The sequence below is a fragment of the Rattus rattus genome, chromosome 4 (assembly GCF_011064425.1).
Source record: "Rattus rattus isolate New Zealand chromosome 4, Rrattus_CSIRO_v1, whole genome shotgun sequence".
Classification (NCBI taxonomy): Eukaryota; Metazoa; Chordata; class Mammalia; order Rodentia; family Muridae; genus Rattus; species Rattus rattus.
The window spans coordinates 75,354,112-75,373,839 of NC_046157.1; the positions used below are offsets into that span (position 1 = coordinate 75,354,112).

The window sequence follows — 19,728 nt, forward strand, 5'->3', positions numbered from 1 at the left end:
AGTACAAAGAGAGGAGTTAGTAAATTATGAATAGTAGTTGCCTGGAATAAGTTTTCTCCAAGATGGTTGAATACATTGAAATCAGTGCTGACTGAACCAGATTTCCTTTCTTTACATCAGTTTTTTCTCAGGTTTGAGGTTACCTTGCTGGTTCATTAGCAGGTTTCTCTTCCTCTATCCACCCTGTAAACGTGGATGCCTGAAAGACAAGGAAGTAGTATGCTTCACATCATATGCACATAATAAATGAAGTCAAGATGCATCGCTCACTTCACCTGATGTTTAATTTTCCCACTGAGGAAACTTCTTTGGAAAGATGTCCTGAGATTCAAAGGCAAAGTTGAGTCATGAGGGGTTAAAAAGAGAAAGGTCACAGTGACTCAGTATTCTATCGTGTTAGAAGCAGCAGTGGTAAATGGCAATTCAGACGTCTGAGAAGAAGTTTGACTGCCTGCCACACAGGCTTTTAAATTGATTTTGGAAACCACATGTCCTAAGGGTGTTTAGGATTAGTCGATTTGCCACATGAGTTTGCTCTGTATTTGTAAAACTAAATTATTTGACTTTCAAGAATTTAATGCTGCAAGAGTAAGAGAACTGAAATCATACTACCTTAAAGTCAGAAACTGAGAGAAATGTTGGAGGGATACAGTTCTTATATCCACCCTTGAAGGGCCTGATGCAGGGGTGTGGATTCATATTAAAACCTAACATGGAGATAAACCCTTAAATAGTTTGTTCTCTTTCTCTCTCTCTCTCTCTCTCTCTCTCTCTCTCTCTCTCTCTCTCTCTCTCTCTCTCTCTCTTTCTCTCTCTCCCTTCCTTCCTTTTTTCTCTCCCTTTCCTTCTCTTTCTTCCTGCTTTTTGTGGACCAACAATATTCGCATTTCATGATACAGTAGAACAGTTATTATGACCCAGCAGCTACTGTGGAATGAGAAGAAGAAATGTTGAACTTTCAGAATAAACCTCCAATGGTTCATTGACTTTGTTTCACCATGGGAAAAGAAAAAAAAATCACTTAACCTCCCAGTGTCAGTTTACCCATCTGTGAAATGAGAAGGATAATATTTTCTTATCGGGATGCTTTGAAATTTATTCTTCAAATGTAGTAGATAAAATTGTTGCAAGCATCGCTAACTTTTCTCCCTGAATTCTTTAAAGAAACAGACAGTATTGTTCATGTACTTGTTGATAGTCAAAGCATCATCTGGGTTGAGCCATGTATATTTATTAGCAGTTGTGATACTTGGAGAGTCTCCCCTGGATTGCTCAACTTATGCATGTTATTAACACCAGGGGGTCCAAGCAAAGTACCTTAAAACCATACTGAACTCCATATTCATGAACTGATAATCCCAATCACTCTCGGTTTCTGAGCAAACTCCTGTTTGCTTGGGCATGTTTTGGTTTACCCCATCTCACTTTACAAGACTGATAGTTCTCTGTGCTCCCTGCTAGCGGTCATCTCTGAGCAGAAGTCAAAATACACCTCATGTTTTCTGTTGAATTTCGAGCAAATTATCAAAGAATATATTATTCAAAACTCCAATGTCAAATTCAAAATTCATCTTAAAGCTTACAGGGAAGTGTCCTGGGGAGTTGTCATGATGACTTGAAGGGGCTGGCAAGGAGGAGGTAATGCTCCTGATAAAAGATTTTAATACTCCAAAGTCTTAATTATGGAATGTGGTCATGAACTTCTGTGATCCTGTCATTTAAGACTGGAAAAAATGCTTCCCTTCAGGCCCTTTTGTCTCTTCTGGTGCCAATCAACAGGCATCTTGGTAATAAACTTCTTTATGCCAATGACTCCCATATAACCTCAAGTGGTGCTTGGAATAATGACAAAATCATTACAAAGGAAAGCAGAAGAGAGAGATACAATTCCTGAGTGTGATTAAGCCACCCTAATGTCCTTGAATATGTAAATTATTTTGACTTAATGAACTACCTTGCTCACATGATAGTCTTGTAACCTGACTCTAGTACATCCTTTTCATCTCTGTGAATGTTTGGTATCAGACTTGACGGGGTTTTTATCCAGATCAATGCAGAAATGAAATGTATAGATTGGTGCATGCAGTAACTGTTTAAATTGTTAGAAGTGTGCCTGTTGGGTAAATTCATTGCATAGATTGCATTAATAATTAATATATACATGTGAATTAGAAATAATTAATAATTAATATATACATGTGAATTAGAAAACTTGATTGTATACCAACTCTATACAAATTGGCAATTCATTTAAGAAACCAAGATGATGTTTTTCCTTAATTATGAAAAAAAGATAATTATTACAGAAAATTTGACAAAACAGTCATAAATATCTCCTTGGGTAACTGCCATGTATGTGTGCACACATGTTGGAGCCTGTATAGTTGCGGTTGCTAGGGAGAAAATATATCATCGTTGTTAATCAGGCTGAGCACAAATTCCTGGAGTACAGGGGCTCTCTCTGCTTACAGAGTCACTCGTATGACGACAGGTGCATGCCACCACACCAGGATGTTGAAATATTTCAAGGACTATTCTATAGGACAAATATTCCATTTTTATAGAATAGTCACATTGCTTTGCCAACATTTTGTATTTTTGAAAAAGCTCTATAAGGTTTCCCAGTAAAGTGGGATTCATTTTTCATCTCCCTTATCATAAATTCACTCTAAAGTTCTAGTTTTTATATATTATGAGCTTTGTTCTACATCATAAAAAGCTACCAGGAAAGTGTTTTATGTATTTCCTAGGCTCCTGCAGAGAGGTTAATTCATGCAACATCATTGTCTGCCTTACCTTCAACAATGACTCCATCTAATAACACACAACCAACTCTAGGCCAAGGGAAATTAAAGATTATTGTATTAGTATTGGAATACATCTTCCTGTGTGCCTAAGAGAGATACATATTCTGAGAAATAGAATAAAATATAAAGAAAACGAAATGGTGTGCCAGTAGGGTGGGCTAATGATTTTAAATTGTTTTTCTATATTTTGTCCTCTATACATTTGGTAGCTTAAGTTTTATTTTGAGGAAATCCTGATGTCCAATGTAGAACATGGAAATTAATCATTTTATAACTTTCATTTAATCAACATTTTCTTTAATCTTTTTTTAGGCAGCCAAGGGCAGTTCCCACTAACTCAGAATGTCACGGTTGTTGAAGGCGGAACTGCAATTTTGACCTGCAGAGTTGATCAAAATGATAACACCTCCCTCCAGTGGTCGAATCCAGCTCAGCAGACTCTGTACTTCGATGACAAGAAAGGTGAATACATTCGCTTGGGAATGGTTTAAACGAGTTCTGAAATACCCTAATTATAATGAATTTATTCTCCTAAGATGATTCAAATTATTCCTTTTGATTACTAAACTGCTGCTGCTTGTCCTTAAACATGATAAATATTAAATACTTTACTTTGCAAGTCATAAACACCAAAGACAACCTGTGTCAACTTCCTAATAAAATAAACAGCTTCAATTCTAGTTGAAAATGCTTTCCCTGCCTGCTTCTCACACTCACCCAAATGCCGCATTCTTTCACTTTTGGGAGATTCCTTGTTTGTAGAGTGAATTTTTTTTCTCATGTTGGGTAATATGCTGCTATTTTATATCTTAATTTTACATATCTAAAGGTTGCTTTCAATAGAAAAAGGTTTGTCTTATAGATTTATTGTTATGAATTAGATCAGCAAGAAAAATACTATAGAAATTATTTATCTAATAAGGATAACTAGAGTCATGTTCAAAAAAACAAAAATTCATTAAGAAACTGTATTATGTGCATAGAGGGAAAGTAGACTTGGACTCCATTAATTAACTGGAGGCTTCCAATTAGAGAAAACATAAATTAGGATTTGAATGTTTTAGTGGTGACGAAACCCATACTCTGAAACTCAAGCAAAAATCTAATAATGTGTCAAGTCGTTAATTCTCCATCCACAATTATAACAGTAAATAAATTAGTGAGTTTGTGAATTGTAATAAAATATGGAAATATTATAAATAAATTTTCGTTATACAAGATACAAAATAGGATTTAGGTATTACATAATTAAAACATTTTACATATATTATACATAGGTGGAATTTCTCTGTCTTTAATATTATTGATAGAAAATATTTTGAAGGTATTACATTTTTAATATTTAATGAAACAAATATGTAATTAGATAGGTGAGATGAGTTGAAGTATATTGAGCATCTCTTGTGAGTGAATAGACTGATTGGAGTATCTGCTATGATACATAGTCAGTAGTGTAGATCACAAATAACTAAAAGAACAGAATATGTTAGATGGTAAAGGTCACTCGTGACAAAACATAGATGTGGATTTAAGTCTGTGTTAGTTAAGATTCTATGAAGCGGGGCTGGAAACATGGCTCAGAGATTCATTGTGTACTCTTCTCCCAAAGAACCCAATCTGAGAATCCCCAGCGAGAGAAATAATAGGATAGATGAGTGGATAGTTTGACTTTTGTTTTGAGTGATTGTGGTGGAAGACAGGTTTAAAATACTCAAGAGCAGGCTATGGAGCTCCAGACACTAGGAATTTTTCCCTCATAGCCTGTGCCTAAAAGTAGAACTGCCTTCCCAACAGTTGTCCTCAGAACGTCTCTCAAGGATTTCATCAGATTGAGTGAGACCTACTCATGAGAATATTCTCCATTAACAAAACTAAAACATTCAATACTGGCTTTTAAACAATAGTTTTATGGCAACAATGTAAACTTTTGTTTTACCAAATATTTGAAGACAATAGTTTCCTCTTTCCAGCTAATGAGACATTTGATATTTCCACAGATATTTGATAGAAATAAGAATATAGATGGTGGCATATATTAGTGTCTGCCTTTCCAGCACCAGGATTATAAGAAGGGCACCACCACACCAGGTTTGTGGTGGTGGTGGTGATGGGGTTTTGTTGTTGTTGTTGTTGTTGTTGTTGTTGTTGTTGTTGTTGTTGTTTTATTAGGATGGTTTAGCACTTTATTGACTTAGCCATCTCCCAGACAGTAGGGTTTTTTTAAATGTACAAAATACTACCAAAGAAAAATTTGCCACAACTGTTTTCCATGGATAAAATAACATTAAATCTCTCTATTGTTGCGGCTCAATCATCACGTTGTTGAATGCTAGCAAGCTCTGCTTTTAAATGGGTCTCATGCTTTTTCAAGATGAAGAGAGTATGCTTACATCTGACATTTACAATTGACAGGTCACATCCTCAGGCACAAAGACAAAAATCTATATTAACTGCCCTTGCCTTTCTTCCTGTGGTTCTATAAGTTATCCTTTACAGAGCATCTAAAACTGGAATTGATTCTGAGTATTTCTAGCTAATGCAGTTGTCCTGTCATAAATAGAGCAACTCGTAATACAATATCTGCAAAGAGTTGCAAGTAGGCAACGCTTCTTCTGAGTGATAAATATGCAGTGCAGAAAGCCCAGACCGTATTTTCAATATCTACCTACCTATTATTGCATCTTTGGACTTTGGTTAAATACACAATGTAACTGATCATATCAATTCTTGAAGTACATGTTTGATTCACTGTTCCTTTCTTAAAGGAACACTGCAACGGCCCAGATCCCAACCCCCACCCATTACACCTCTCTCATTGCATAACAGATCTCTGTCTACTCTTATCAACTAAAATACCAACTGGAATACTATTGTAGAGAGAAGTTTGCAGAGAAACTCCTCCGTAAATGCCAGTCAAACATGGTTATTCCTTCACCTGTCATTGATTCAGTCCATATATGATATCCTATTTGAATGAGTATCTATTAGTAATGTTCCTCAAATATATGCATTTGCAAATGAAGTGTGTTTGGAAAGGCAAATCCCTAAATGTTTCTATTTGAGAAGAGTGAAGAATCCAGAAAGGTGGCCCAATTCTCCATTTGGAATTAGAGAAAACCTGCTCACTGAGAGTGATGAGCAAAGCATACCTGAAGATGGACAGGTGATAATCAGTTAAAATTAAACTGAAAATTCTTTGGTGAGGATATCTATCAAATGTGAGGATCCGGAACCATCTTTATGGAGACAAATGTTAGACTTGAGGGAATTGGTTAACATGACACTTACCTGACCACATTTATAACCAGAGTTAAGTAAAAATTATGATCTGGTCTACATTTTGGCATGTTTATTGTAATAACATAACATTCCACAGATATTTGAATAAGAATAACTTCCACAGATAGAAATAAGCTATTCACAAGCTAAGGAACCTTATTTCCAAACCTCCAGCTGAGGAGAGGAGTAAAGAGATTTTAATTCTGACATTTTTGCCTTGGTTGCAAGTAGGAGGTCCACATAGAGGAACACTTCAGCACATTCTGACTTTGATTGTTTGAAACAACTTTTTATATATGCAGGACTGTTCTGCAATTCCTAGTGAAGGTGAGGAATACCTTGAACCCCTGTCCTCCTCTCGAGTGCCAACAGATGTCAACTTTTTGCCTCCAACTTTTTCCTGAAAGCACAGATACTCCCTTCACACTGTTGAGAATAAGACAAAGGGACATATTTCAAGTGTTTCTACAACGAACAATTACATGATAAGAGAAATGTCTTGTACCTGATTTGAACAATTCAGTAGCCAGATGCACATAACTGTACTTAGACTCTTTGAATAGATACTTAAAATTCCAGTGCTTAAGCGCACATTCATCACATACCAAATATTATACAGCTGACAGTTACTCTTTGGAAAGATGGTTCCAGAAATAGATTGTTCTTTACCTGGCATAGCAACATTGTTGAATTAGATACAGGTAGTAGAATATAAAGCCTGCAAAGAAGAATCACATGGCTGTCACAAACTAGGCATTCAATGTTAGACAAATGAAAATATGTTGTTGAAATGATAAGCATTGGGTCAAAAATGATTTTTGATCATGCCATAGACTAATAAATAGTGATTATTGACTCCTCTCCAAATCAGGTGGTCTCGGGCAGTTGGATTAGAACCTCATTTTTAATAGGTTCCTACCTGTTCTGTTTATACCTGAAGATAAGAAGTCATTAACCTTGGAAGTAGAAATTCACACTCCCATTCCCATTTGCACTGCTACAGATAAGTTATTTTGTTTTAATATCTAGGAATTTTTAAAAGATTAAATGAAAAATAAAATCAAGAAGAGCATGCAGGAGTGCACTGGGTCTAGAGAAAGCTCGGCTCCTACTGCCCAGCAGCATCTCCTCCTCCCTCCATTTCCACAGAGCTCATCCCCACTGTTCCACATGTTTGGGTTAGCAAAGACAGGAAATGTGGAGCAGAGGTCATTATAACTCCACAGGAATGTTGCGTGGTATTTGACAATAGAAATAAAAAAAATCAATTAGATCATGGTGTCTTTCTCTGCAGGCAAAGGATAAAACAATTGAAGTAGCAAAAGCTGATCACTTCATTTTCAGCAAACAATTCTATCCGTTCCTATTTCCAATTACCTTAGCAAGCGTCTTTAGGAGCACATAGTGTGCACATTCTACAGTTACATCTCTGTGTGCTTGGACTTAACGTTATATAAAAATGCGAAATACATTGCTCAGTGGTATTTTAATTTACCGGATTTTTGATGGGGGGTGGCTTTGCCTGCCCTAAAAGCATAAAGACTTTATGTCGTTTAGATCTCTAGTACTCTTGTAAAATGCCAACTGGGTATGGAGGCTTCCTAAAATCCCAGCATTTGGGAAGCAGACATAAGAGATCCCTAGAAAAAGCAACCAAATCAAAAAATCTCCGGATTTCTGCATAAGACTGTTATAAGTAAAGCACAGTGGTGTAGGTAGGCACTGAGAGCAGCCTCTTCACAGTCGTGCACAAATGCTCCTTACATACACATAAGCATGCAGACATATGTACATGCACACTTTGTTCACAACCACATGCACAAACATTGCCTGATACTTCCAAAGGTTTCCTAAAGGAGTGCAAGCAAGTATCTCCCAGGAGCAGAGCTCTAAGTCACTGGTGTTAATTACACAATTATTCTGCAGATAATTTTACACTAATATTGAGCACAAAGGGTAGAGAAAAGCATGAATGAAGTTTCCTAAAACAAGAGTGATAAAAAAGAAGAGAAATGAGGTGAATTTTAGATGAAGGTCAACTTCTCATGGCTCCATACCAATCATTGATCCCAGTGTCTGTACATGCACCTGGTGTCAATCACTTTGACAAGGTTTAAAATATTAAAGATGAGCAGAGCAAAGCAGGTATCAAGGTGGACAATATTAAACTTCCCTTTGCTTTCGTCCAAACACCCAGCCATTCTATTTGCTCACAGTAATCAACAATTAGTTTTTGTCTTGTGCTTATAAAATGACATCTAAGTCATGAAGGCCTCATGTTTTACATAAACAGACTCTTCAACTCTTCAAGACTTGAGATTGTGGACAGTAACCTTGTGTGGGTTAATTTGTGCAACCACAGACTGTTGTGGTTTGCCCTGAAGTTACTGTATTTTGATGCTAATTCCACTGCCCCAAGGACAGCTGCCTAGTCAAGGACTCAGAACTCAGGTGACTTCACCAGAGCCACCTCTCCATTGAATTTGTAAAGTACTGGTGAGGGGCAGGTACAGGATAGAAGGAGGCCTGTCATTGGAGGAGAAGGAAGGATGGGCGGAAGAGAAGTTTGAAGGAAGAGGAGGAGACAGAAGGGAGAGAGGGGAGAAGCCGTGGCAGGACAAGATGGCAGATGATGTTAAGATTCTGCTCTGTGTATTTACAGGTTGTTATTAATGTTCTCAAGGGATGGATGGTACCGGGCTTTGTATGTTTAAGTGGGCAATTATATCTTACCAATTGGATCTAAGATTACTGTGTTGTGTGTTCTTTTATGTGAGGGTTTGAGTGTAGGAAAGTGTGCAGCTAGGCTGTGTTTCTGCCAAGACATCTAGCAGATATCTTGGGGCACCGCGGTGCGGACCCAGCAGGGTAAAAGACAACCATACCTGTTTTATTTCTGTATTTTTACAACCGCAGACCTCTAATCTCTTTTGTTTACTCTGTAGGGAGGACTTCTATTTGTTGCCTTCACTTATTTAGTCTTCAGAAAGCACAACTGACTCTAGGACCCTGCTCCAAAGACAGCTTCTGTGGAGCTGTTCTCTTCCGTGCAACTCACATCTCAACCCTACAGCACCACAATAGTTTTACACTAATTAGGAAATCGTGTAGCAAATCCAACATATTGAACAAAAGGAATCAGGTTCCCACTTGGAAATTAGTGTTACACTTAAGTAAATAGAAGGTAAAAACTGCAAGTGGAGAGACAAACATACTTAGGGAAATCAACAGCTATGAAATATCAAGGTCCTAGCAACAGTGGAAAATGGTCTGATCTTTGGGCTTAAAGACCTTTCAGTTCCAGCTTTGTCCTACAACAGAGTAGCAAGGATGCGGTTTGTGGAGATAAGCAAGTTGTATCTCTCACTTTTCTGACACTATAACATCCTCTTTGTGTCTTCCCCAGGATGAATATAAGTGGAAACTATATGCCAAGGCTTCCTGGGTATATTAGTACCTCAAGGCAAAGAGCAGGAAAGATAATCCGAAAGTAGCATGCCCAGTATATAACACACATAAATCCACTAAGACATTGCATTATGTTGTGTTCATAACCGCCTTCAGTGTTCACGGATTCTTTAGAAGGAGAGAAAAGGTTCAGTAACATATTGCATTCTGCAAAATTAGGTTGATGTGACTCCATACTTCAAGAAGGTGATATGCATGTTAAGCTTCCATTTCTGTTAGTGGGGAAGCCATTTGGATTAAACACACAGAAAACATTCAGTTATACAATAGATAAATATTGCCTCTACATCTTTATGATGATATGACTTGAGCCCAGCACTTTCAGAAAACATATCAATGTAGTTATGTGAATGCTAACCTATAATAATATCAATAATGAAGATGTGATAGTACATGCACATAGCTGAATGCTTCCATTTAGGGAAATTATGGCATTCCTTATACTTTAACATATTATAGCTGTTAGCTTTTATTTACATAGAAGAATTCTATAATGCCTTTTAAAATCTTTCACTTAAAAATTGATATTCTTTGTAAATAAGTCAGATATTAGAGCCTTAAGATGGTTTGAATGAGAATGGCCCCCATAGGGCCATTTCAATTCTTATTACTATTTCGTAGGATATGTAGTTTTAATATATATATTTCTATAGTATAAATGCATCATAGATGGTTCAAAAACCTATCATATTACATATATATACATATATATATATATAACTATATATATGCACATGTGTGTGATATTGTTTGCCCTTAAGAGTCAAGTTGTCATATATCAACAGTATAGGAATAATAAATTAGATATTAGGTAGAAAAGTAATACCAAGGGCATACATTGTATAGATAGGAAACTAAAATTCTATTATTTGAATAATTAACTTATTCAGAGGAAATAAACTTCCTCGTGGGAGGTATATACTCACCAAGTGCCTCACAAAAACATCCTTTCTGATTCTAGATTTTATTTTTTATTAGGAAGATTTTTTTAACATTGTAACTGTTAATCATATAAAATATTTCCAGTAAAAGAGTAAGAGTTACTGTTGGGCAGCCTGCTTGCCTAGTGGCCAAGTAGCACTTTATCATTGTGGCATAGCCTGTCCATCAAATTCATGTGTGAACTTATGAAAATCTAATGCTTTGAAAAAAGTTTCACAATAGCATTATTACTGAAGTTCTGTGTATATTCTGGAAATACTAACAGTATCAGAAATACTAATGAATGTTGAATAATTTTTTTTCTTTTAATAATACCATGATTCATACCTATACATTTTATTTTAGGTAAAACGTACTAAGGTTTTAATTTTTAGTTTATCGTGGTTTTGATCAGTCTTATTTTCTTAACAATGAAATATAAGCAATGTTATATAATAAATAATAAAAATTAATATATTTTATAATACTTTCTAATTTTATAAATTTTGATGGAATAGATTTAAATATACAACATTATAATTACCACTGCGATTTTTATTTCTATTTTCAAAATTCTAAGAATAGATATATTCTTGGTTGATGATATATATCACTATTGTATTTTATACTTTAGGCAGAAGTATGTGGTCATTGATCCAGATAATATCTACAATTTTAATATTCTATTATTCAGTGGAAATCCCATTAGATAGTTCTGTTTGTAAAGTATATGTAGAGTAACCTTTACTTGATAGAGCTTTTAAGCTTGTGCTTAAAATATTATCACTTGAATATCCCTCAAAATTACTGCAGCTAGGGGTTGGGGATTTAGCTCAGTGGTTAGAGCGCTTGCCTAGGAAGCGCAAGGCCCTGGGTTCGATCCCCAGCTCCGAAAAAAAGAACCAAAAAAAAAAAAATTACTGCAGCTCTTTTGAAACCCAGTGAGGTTCTCATATATGAACTGAGAAACATAGACTTGAGAAGCAAATGTATATTAAACATAAGCAAAACAAATGTAGGATGCATACAGTTAGAGGTTATTGTTACAGCAACTTATAGATGTATGAAGCCATAATTTTGTTATGGTTAAACATTCATAAATATGGGGATCTACTTTTCAATTTTTCAACCTTATTTATATTCACGTTTTCACTCCCATTTCTTCTACATAAGTATTTTGAAATGTTCATACAAAACAATAATTTAGAATGTATCTAAAAATATTATAATATATTTTAATTTTGAGCATGAAGATTATAGATTAATATTAACACTTTGCTTTTATTATATTATTTCTGTAGTTCCAGCAGACTCTTTAGTACAATCATTGGAAATAGCCATAAAATATTACTAGAGGTTTAGACTAAATTACAGGAAGATGAGTACATCTCAAAGTGTTTGTATTTGTAAGAGCTAAGAGTCAGGTGTCATACTTAGTTTTATTACTGAATACTGTGGGAACTGATGTGCAACTGGACCATTAGCCAGAAGATACTAATTGTTTTGACTCTCCATATTGCTTATTTCTGTCTTTCAAAATATCCAGTGTTGATTTAAGAAAAACGTTTTCTTGCCAAACTTCATTAAGGTTGAACTGTTGAATCTCCTGAAAAGAGGGTCTTTATTTTAGTCATGGAAAAGGCGTATAATGAGGTTCAGTGGACTATTTACTTTTTATTGGGTTTTTAGATTGGCTTATTATTTTTGGTTGACTGGTTCATTTTGGGGGTGTTACTTGTTTTATGTTTGTTATTTTTTGTTTTCTGCATTGCATTGTGTTTTGTTATTTTTGTATTGTGTTTGAAGACAAGATTTCATATAGTTAGGATGGCCTTTAAATCGCTAAATGACCTCCAGTGCTCTCGAACTCCTGGTCTGTTCCACTTCACGAATGCAGACTCTCTATTCTGAGACACCACACTTGCTGAATGAACTAACGGTGTGCTGTCTGTGAGTCAAGTGGGAAAGGGTTCCGAAATAGGTGCTGAATGTCTGGGAAGGAAAGTCAGCTACTAAGACCCGCAACAGAGCACATGAAGAGGTCGCGAAGACAACGAGGATCCAGATAGACTGAACATGGGGCTTTGACAGACATGGAGGGATTAGGACAAAAAAAAATTTTGGAGGGTGTAAGACAAGAAGTACGGTACTCTTAAATATTGCCATATAGTTCGGAATATCATAAAGAGAATCAACATTGAAGAAAGAAGAAAGATCTGAAGCTAGGAAACTGTGTGCAGCTGTTCAGTCTCTCACACCAAAAAAAAAAATGTGGAAAAAGACAAATTTTACTTAGATTGCAGACACAATAAGGAAGTTGATGAGAATTGAACTCCCTGTCTTTGTGACAGTAGACTGACTACATCACAGGAGAGCTCAATTCACTACCTGATGTGCAGAATGAAGAATTAAGAAATGGATGAGAGAATATGCATGATTCTTGTAGCTTCTAGCTTAAATATTTGAAAAAAGGAAAGGAATTCATTGGGAGAGGAGATCTGGATCTAAGACCTAAGAAGAAACAGTTGTGGCTGTGGAAGACAAGGTTTGAACTTGTTCTCATTCCATCTGAATGTATTAAACATGCAGAGGGAGTCTGTAATAAAACTGATCATAAGCGTGCAAAGACACTAATCTGATTAAAGATCTTGACACTAATTAAGCAAAATCTGGCTTTATAGTTTTGACAACTGTTAGAACAGTTCATAATGCCAACTTGACACTATCCAGAGACATATGAAAGGAACAGGAATTTTTACATGATGTATTTCCCAAATCAGACTGGGTATGCTTTTGGAGAATTGCCTTGATTGTTGATTGATGTGGGGAGGCCCAGCCCACTGTCTGGGGTGATCCTCCTGGGCTGGCTGTTCTTGGCAAGTATCAGAAAGTTGGCGGGGAATGATCCAGAGAGGGTGCATCAGTACACAGCTCCTCTGCAGTTCTTGCTCCAGGATCCTGCCTTCAGGCTCATTTTCCCCAGTGGATTGTGATGTGGAAGTATAAGATGAAATAAACATTTCTCCCTGAAATGCTTTTGGCTATAGTCTTAGGCACAGTAAACCAAAACAAAGATAAAATAACAAGGAGCTTTGAGTGGAGCAGTGTTCTGAGAGAACCCTAAGAAAAACAGAGTAAGGAAGTAACTGAAAAAGACATTGGAGCTGTGACCCTATTAACTTCTTTTCCTTTTTGTCCTTGCTGTTCAAAACGACTCTCTAAGTTGGCGGATATTTGGCTCGAAGAATATTTATGAGAAGTAGGAACAGACAGGCTGAGGGCTAAGATTATTCATGTGATGACAAACCCCTGAAATGTTTAGCATCCTTATTTTTCCTTTGATTGTTATGTATCCTAGCGGGCACATAATGACAATAACCAATCAGCGCAGTGTAGTTCTCTGCATATGTCATGCTTTTCCTATGCTTAGTTCATATGCATAAGTTCTTTCTTAAGATTTCTGTGCAGGTTTCCTACCCTCCAGATCTGTGACAGGACACTTAAACTTGTTTCTAGTTAGGGTGCGGCTCAGCCCCTTAGCACGTGATCCCTCTGGCTGGAATACAGACATGCCTTTAAGCCCCCCAATGAAGGCAGTTACTTTGTAGAAGGAAGTAGCCATGTTTGAAATTGATGTCTAATTGAGTGCCAGACAAAGCGACAGATCAGAGCAAGATTTGACAGTAGGATATGTCCAACTCTCAGGGGACTAGAGAAGCAAGGGAAGAGGCGTAGGGAAGATACATACATACAAGAGGAAGTTAGTGCAGCACAGGGATACATGAGAGAGAGTGGAGAGGAGGGCAATAGAGTTGAGAAGGAGAGTAGAGCAGCACAGAGAGGGAGAAGGAGGCAGTCTTACTGGGAGAGGTTTACCAAGACAGATTAAAGAGAGAACAAGCAAACTAGACACAGGTAAAGACAGAATGAGCAAGGGAATGGGAAGGGGCCATAAGATTAGAAAAGATTGCTTGAGTTAGCTTGAGGCCAAGCAGAGCAATTCGGCAGCTAAGAGAAAGGGCAGATTGAATAAATCAGGCGGGAGGGGAGATTGAGCTGGAATACCTGAGTTGAACCAGCCTGCTACATTTCAGAAAGAACTAGGAAGGGGTGAGTTTATTCAGCAGCAAGTCTCAGATGCTGATAGCATTCTGGCCTACATTAGATCGCACAGAGGCTAGAAACCTTCCCCACCAGGCCTAGGTTAGCAGACAGAGGCCCTAAGCTTCTGAGAAATCAATTACGAAAGGAGAATAAAAGTTACATTGACACAGATCTTTTATAACAGAACGGGAACCATTCCTTTCTTTACCTTTAGAGTTAACAAGGACTGGGGGAACCATTCCTTTCTTTACCTTTAGAGTTACCAAGGACTGCGACTGGAAGTTTAAATGTAGGGGGGATGCATTTCTTCCTTAATATTGCTATACAGGGTTTCCATTTCCAAATCTGTTACAGGCTAGTTAAAGCTGTTTCTAGTCAGGGTGCGGCTCAACCCTTAGCACACCCTTTAATCCCTCTGGTTGGAACACAAACATGCCCTTAGTACTTAACTTGAATCCCAAATGACGGAGATAAAGTTACTTTGCAGTTAGAAGCAGCCATCTTTGAAAGTGAATTCTTTCACTGAAGAGAAACCCTATTTCTCCTCAGTTTAACCCAGCTTCTGAGAAGGAAACAGAAAAGAGGAACATTGTTTATTTTCTCATGCAGAGGGAGTGCCCTGCATCGTTTTTACATAAGATGCTGTATCAGGGACTGCTTTTCCCTTCTTGTCCTTATCTGAACAGAAGCTTAATTATATCTGTGATGATGACCATGACCCATAACCTCAGTTAGGAAGCTTTTCCTTTCCCTTTGATTTTCGTGCATTGATATTTGGCCTTCAGATATGTCTATGGGAGAGAGTCAAATCCATTGGAATTTGAGTAACAGACAGTTGTGATCTTCATGTGGTTGCTGGGAATTGAACCCAGGTTCTCTGAAAGAGCAGTCAATGCCCTTAACCACTGAGACACCTCTCTAGCCTTGAAGCTTTTTGAAAACTCTATGAATCATTGAAAGACATAGATTATTCTCTGAAGCACAAAATATGTTCATAATTATAAGTGGAGTGGTTTATTCCATAACCAAATAAAGGCATGCTAAAATAAGACATATTGTTTCATTATTACTTTCTACATATGCAAAAGCAAGACTACTTAGCAAGAATAATACAATGAGCTATTATTAAACTTATAGTAAACAGTAAGATATCAGATAGTAATTGTTTATATTCCAATGGTTTAAATTTTAGCTGAAGATATGTGCTTCTTTCTTGCTTATTAATATATCTAAGCTCTTTGGATTGACAACAACATTTGTGGTAGGATGACAGGAAGTGAGTTTCAAGTTAAATTATTGCTATATCTTATATCAATAGCAGGTATAGTAGAAAAATGAGTCTCAGACAAGTGCATCGGCAAAAATGGAAGAAGAGATTTTGAAGCAATTTCAGCAAGCTTAAGTTCTCATTTTAAACTTTTATACAAAGTGAGGCAAATTTTGATACATTTTCAAAATTCATCTTCAATCTGGTGTTAGTAGCCATTTCCAGTATTTATCCTATAAACGTGAGGAAATGCAGTTTTGTATGAAAAAAATGATTCAAGATTCATAGATTTCTTCATAAATGTTTATCCTTATAAGGAAACATAAAGTTCAAGGTATCCTATCCATTTCCTTCCAAGAAAATAGTTTAAATAGATAATAAAATAATCACCGACCTTAGTAATAAGTGCACTTAATTTACAGATGGCCTGTGTTAAACAATTATTGAAATTTATTATACCAAGCGTCTACATTTTTTCGCCCTTTGATCCTACCATTGCCAAAGGTACTGCATACTTTTCTTGAAAAAATTAAGATTTTTGAAGATATCAAATATATCATAATAAGAGAAAATGCAAATCTACATATATAAAAGTAGAAAATTGACTGGTAGGCATTTGATTAAAAACAGCGTTGAAAATTAATATGCGATTATACTTCATTTAAAGCCTACTTTGTAGCAAAGGTAATAAAGTGTGTGAACTGAAAAACTAGACAATCTTGTGTAAAATTATCCTATGTCTATGATTTGACACTTAGGCCAAGGTACAGATATACACTTCTAATAAGTAGTTCCTATCCGAAAGACGAAGAAACTTCTAGACAGTTCTAAATCCATGTGGAAAAACTTCCAGCAAATTGGAATCATTAACTCAAAATTGGAAGAGGATTTTGAGAGTGAGTTTAAAGAGATGGCAGAACAATTTGCTGTAGTTTCAGGCAGAGCTGGGAGAGTTCTATGCATTTCATTCTTAAGCTCCCATCTGATACTTTTTTCATCTAACAGAATATTCTGGGGAAATAACAACTAGTGTATTTTAGTTAAGAGGGCTCAAGGAGCTTTAACGCTGAGTATTCACAATGGTGGAATTGTTACATGCATTTCCACAATCTACAATGTCTGAGGTAGTGCAAGAGTATTGCACTAGGAGGTTTGACAAAGGAAGGTGCCCGTGAACTCACAACCATTACCAATTCCTTCATCAGTGCAGTGTACCATGAGAAATTCATTGTCTGTCTGTCTGAATCTGCCTGCACAATACCAGGTAAGGAGTTACCAAGAGAAACTCCCTTTGTGATCACCCTGTCGGATTAGGAACCACACAAAATAACCGGATTGAAAATTGTATGACGTATTTCAACCAAGATGAGTAACAAGCTTGTTTATAGAATCATCTTAAAGGATCTACAGTCAAATACGGCCATTCTACTTCACTCTCCAATATAAGTTTTAAATTACTGCATATAGATATTAGTTCCTAAGTCAGTTATTGAAATTCATTCATTGCAGGCCTATATAGATCAATCATGTGTGGGGGAATATGTGTGTATAGTATTTGAACCAATTTCCATTGAGAACTATTTTAATTAATAATTGCTGTGCTTCACAATTTTGGTAATATATTTTGCAAGTAAAATAATGTAACTGAGATTGGTTTTGCAATCGTATCACGACAGCATAATTACTGACCTCTTTATTATCACATACTTACCGACATTGAAAATAATTATCAAAACCTTTCTCAAACTATGTGACTCATTTGTGAGCTTTTTTTTCAAGTACATTATCAATCACTTTACTTGGAGCATTGTGCACTGCCAATGAGTTAATTATTGGATTTGTGTAATTATTGGCAAGCTCACTCTACTTGGTCCAAATCGCTGCCACTGTACTATTTAATGAAAAAAGTGCTCTCAGATTTAATCATTACTTTGCATTCTGCTTCTGCTAAAATAACCACAAATCACATGTTCACATTTCAATCACTAAAACAACAGTAATGAAGTGAATGGTTTTTCCCGATTGTCGGATTTTACGATCCTTTTTGTTCAAAGCATTTTTATAACATTTATTCTTTCATGGTTAGCAAAATGCAAATTATAAGGGTTGTTTTCAAAGGCAAAATTGTTAAGAAGTGAAATACTTCCTGTTTCTTGAATAGCACAATAAAAGAGTCCCCCTACAGTTTATAAATGAGGCTCAAAAACAGAAGGAAAGTGGGGAGGCAAAGAATAAACATTTTCCTTTGAATTGAACCATGGGGAATGTGTGGAAGATTTACAGCCCTGTCGGCTCATTGATTACTCAGATGGTAGGAAGACATTCTCAGTGTGTGCTCTCCTATCCTAATGAAAAAGACAATTAACCCACCTCAAAATGAATATTAAAAGTTTTATCTTTAAAAATAGGGAACTCTGTTTAACCCATTTGGAGAACTGGAGCTCTATGTGCAATTTGCAAACACTTTTGAAGGACTATCACTACAATTACCAAGCAAGGGGAAGACAGAATTGGCAAAATGTTATATTTTGATTGCATGATGAATGTAGTTAGGAACCACTGACATATTCATTGTCCAGAGATTATCAGAGAAATATAATTTCACTAAGTTATCCAAATTGACCTTAAAATGGGAAGTCATAAATTCAAGCTATAAACTTGATCAAGGATACTTTAAGAAATTTAGTACTTCTATTTTTCAATGACCTTAAAGAGAGGGTCTTAAGGAATTCACAATAGGTTTTATTGAGACCATTTAATATTGAATAAAATCACACAGTTATGTAAATGAATAATCACTTTTGGAAAATATAATATGAAAATGTGTGATCATAAAAAGTGGATAGCCCTCCAGCAGTTCTTATAGAAATTGTAATCACTTACAAATGTTGAAGTGGGTGGTAAATTGGGAGAAAATTATTAAGGCTGTGTAAATTCTAGTACATTTTGTAAAATATGAATTTTATTACTTTTAGTCCACACAGTAATATATATGGGCTGTAGTGCATAGTGGGGCATGAGCTCTAGTATTGATATACTTTTTAATAGCACATAATTTGATAAAGAAGTTAAAGTAAAGGTATAAAAGTTAATCTCAGTAAATTTTGGTATGGAAAATTACAGGTTTTTTTAGAAATATTCATTGTTATCTTTTTTTAAAAAATTATTTTATTTTGTAGGAATCAGACTGAAAACTTCTAAAAAAATCAAATGCTAAGAAATGTTAAAGTATTTGTTTTAAAGTATAATTTTCTTGTAGTTTATTTTATCATAAGTGTTTACAAAAGATAATGCTGCACTGTAATTTTCCAAAATGTATTTAATCATAAGTATAAACCCCCATAATGTAAGTGATGGACATTTTTAAAAATAAAATAGCGTGCTTTCACGGAGTATAGCAGGACAATTTGTCACACACACTGTGCAATGGTTGCTATAATTAAAGCAATTATCACATCCATTGTCATCCATATTATGGTAAATTCCAGAACTTCATTTTCTACCTTAAGCTTATATTTAATAGAGAAGCTAATTGCCTAGACTCTTAGCACTTGTTCGATCATATTCGTTTTGTGCTTTTCTAAGTTTAGAACAGTTAGGCGCCACATGTAAGTGAGTTTATGTACTGAGTTTGTTTGTTTTAATTTGTGTTCCTATGATAATATAGTTGTTCATATGTAAACAGACATATATTTGTGAGGTCAGAAGATAATGTCAGGTATTTTCTGTTGTTTTCAACATTATTTACTATCATCTATGTATGTATGTATGTATGTATGTATGTATGTATGTATGTATCTATCTATCTATCTATCTATCTATCTATCTATCTATTTCTCTACCTACCTCTCTATCTATCTATCTATCTATCTATCTATCTAT

At 35.7% G+C, this 19,728-nt stretch overlaps 1 protein-coding gene across 1 annotated transcript in view; it reads left to right on the forward strand.

Annotated features, from left to right (window-relative positions):
• The window catches only part of Cadm2 (cell adhesion molecule 2), a 938,204-nt gene that overhangs the window by 715,450 nt on the left and 203,026 nt on the right, over positions 1-19,728 (forward strand). The window contains exon 4 of the mRNA XM_032899174.1: positions 3,120-3,269. Within this exon, the coding sequence (XP_032755065.1) occupies positions 3,120-3,269 (150 nt within the window). The remainder of the gene's footprint in view (positions 1-3,119; positions 3,270-19,728) is intronic.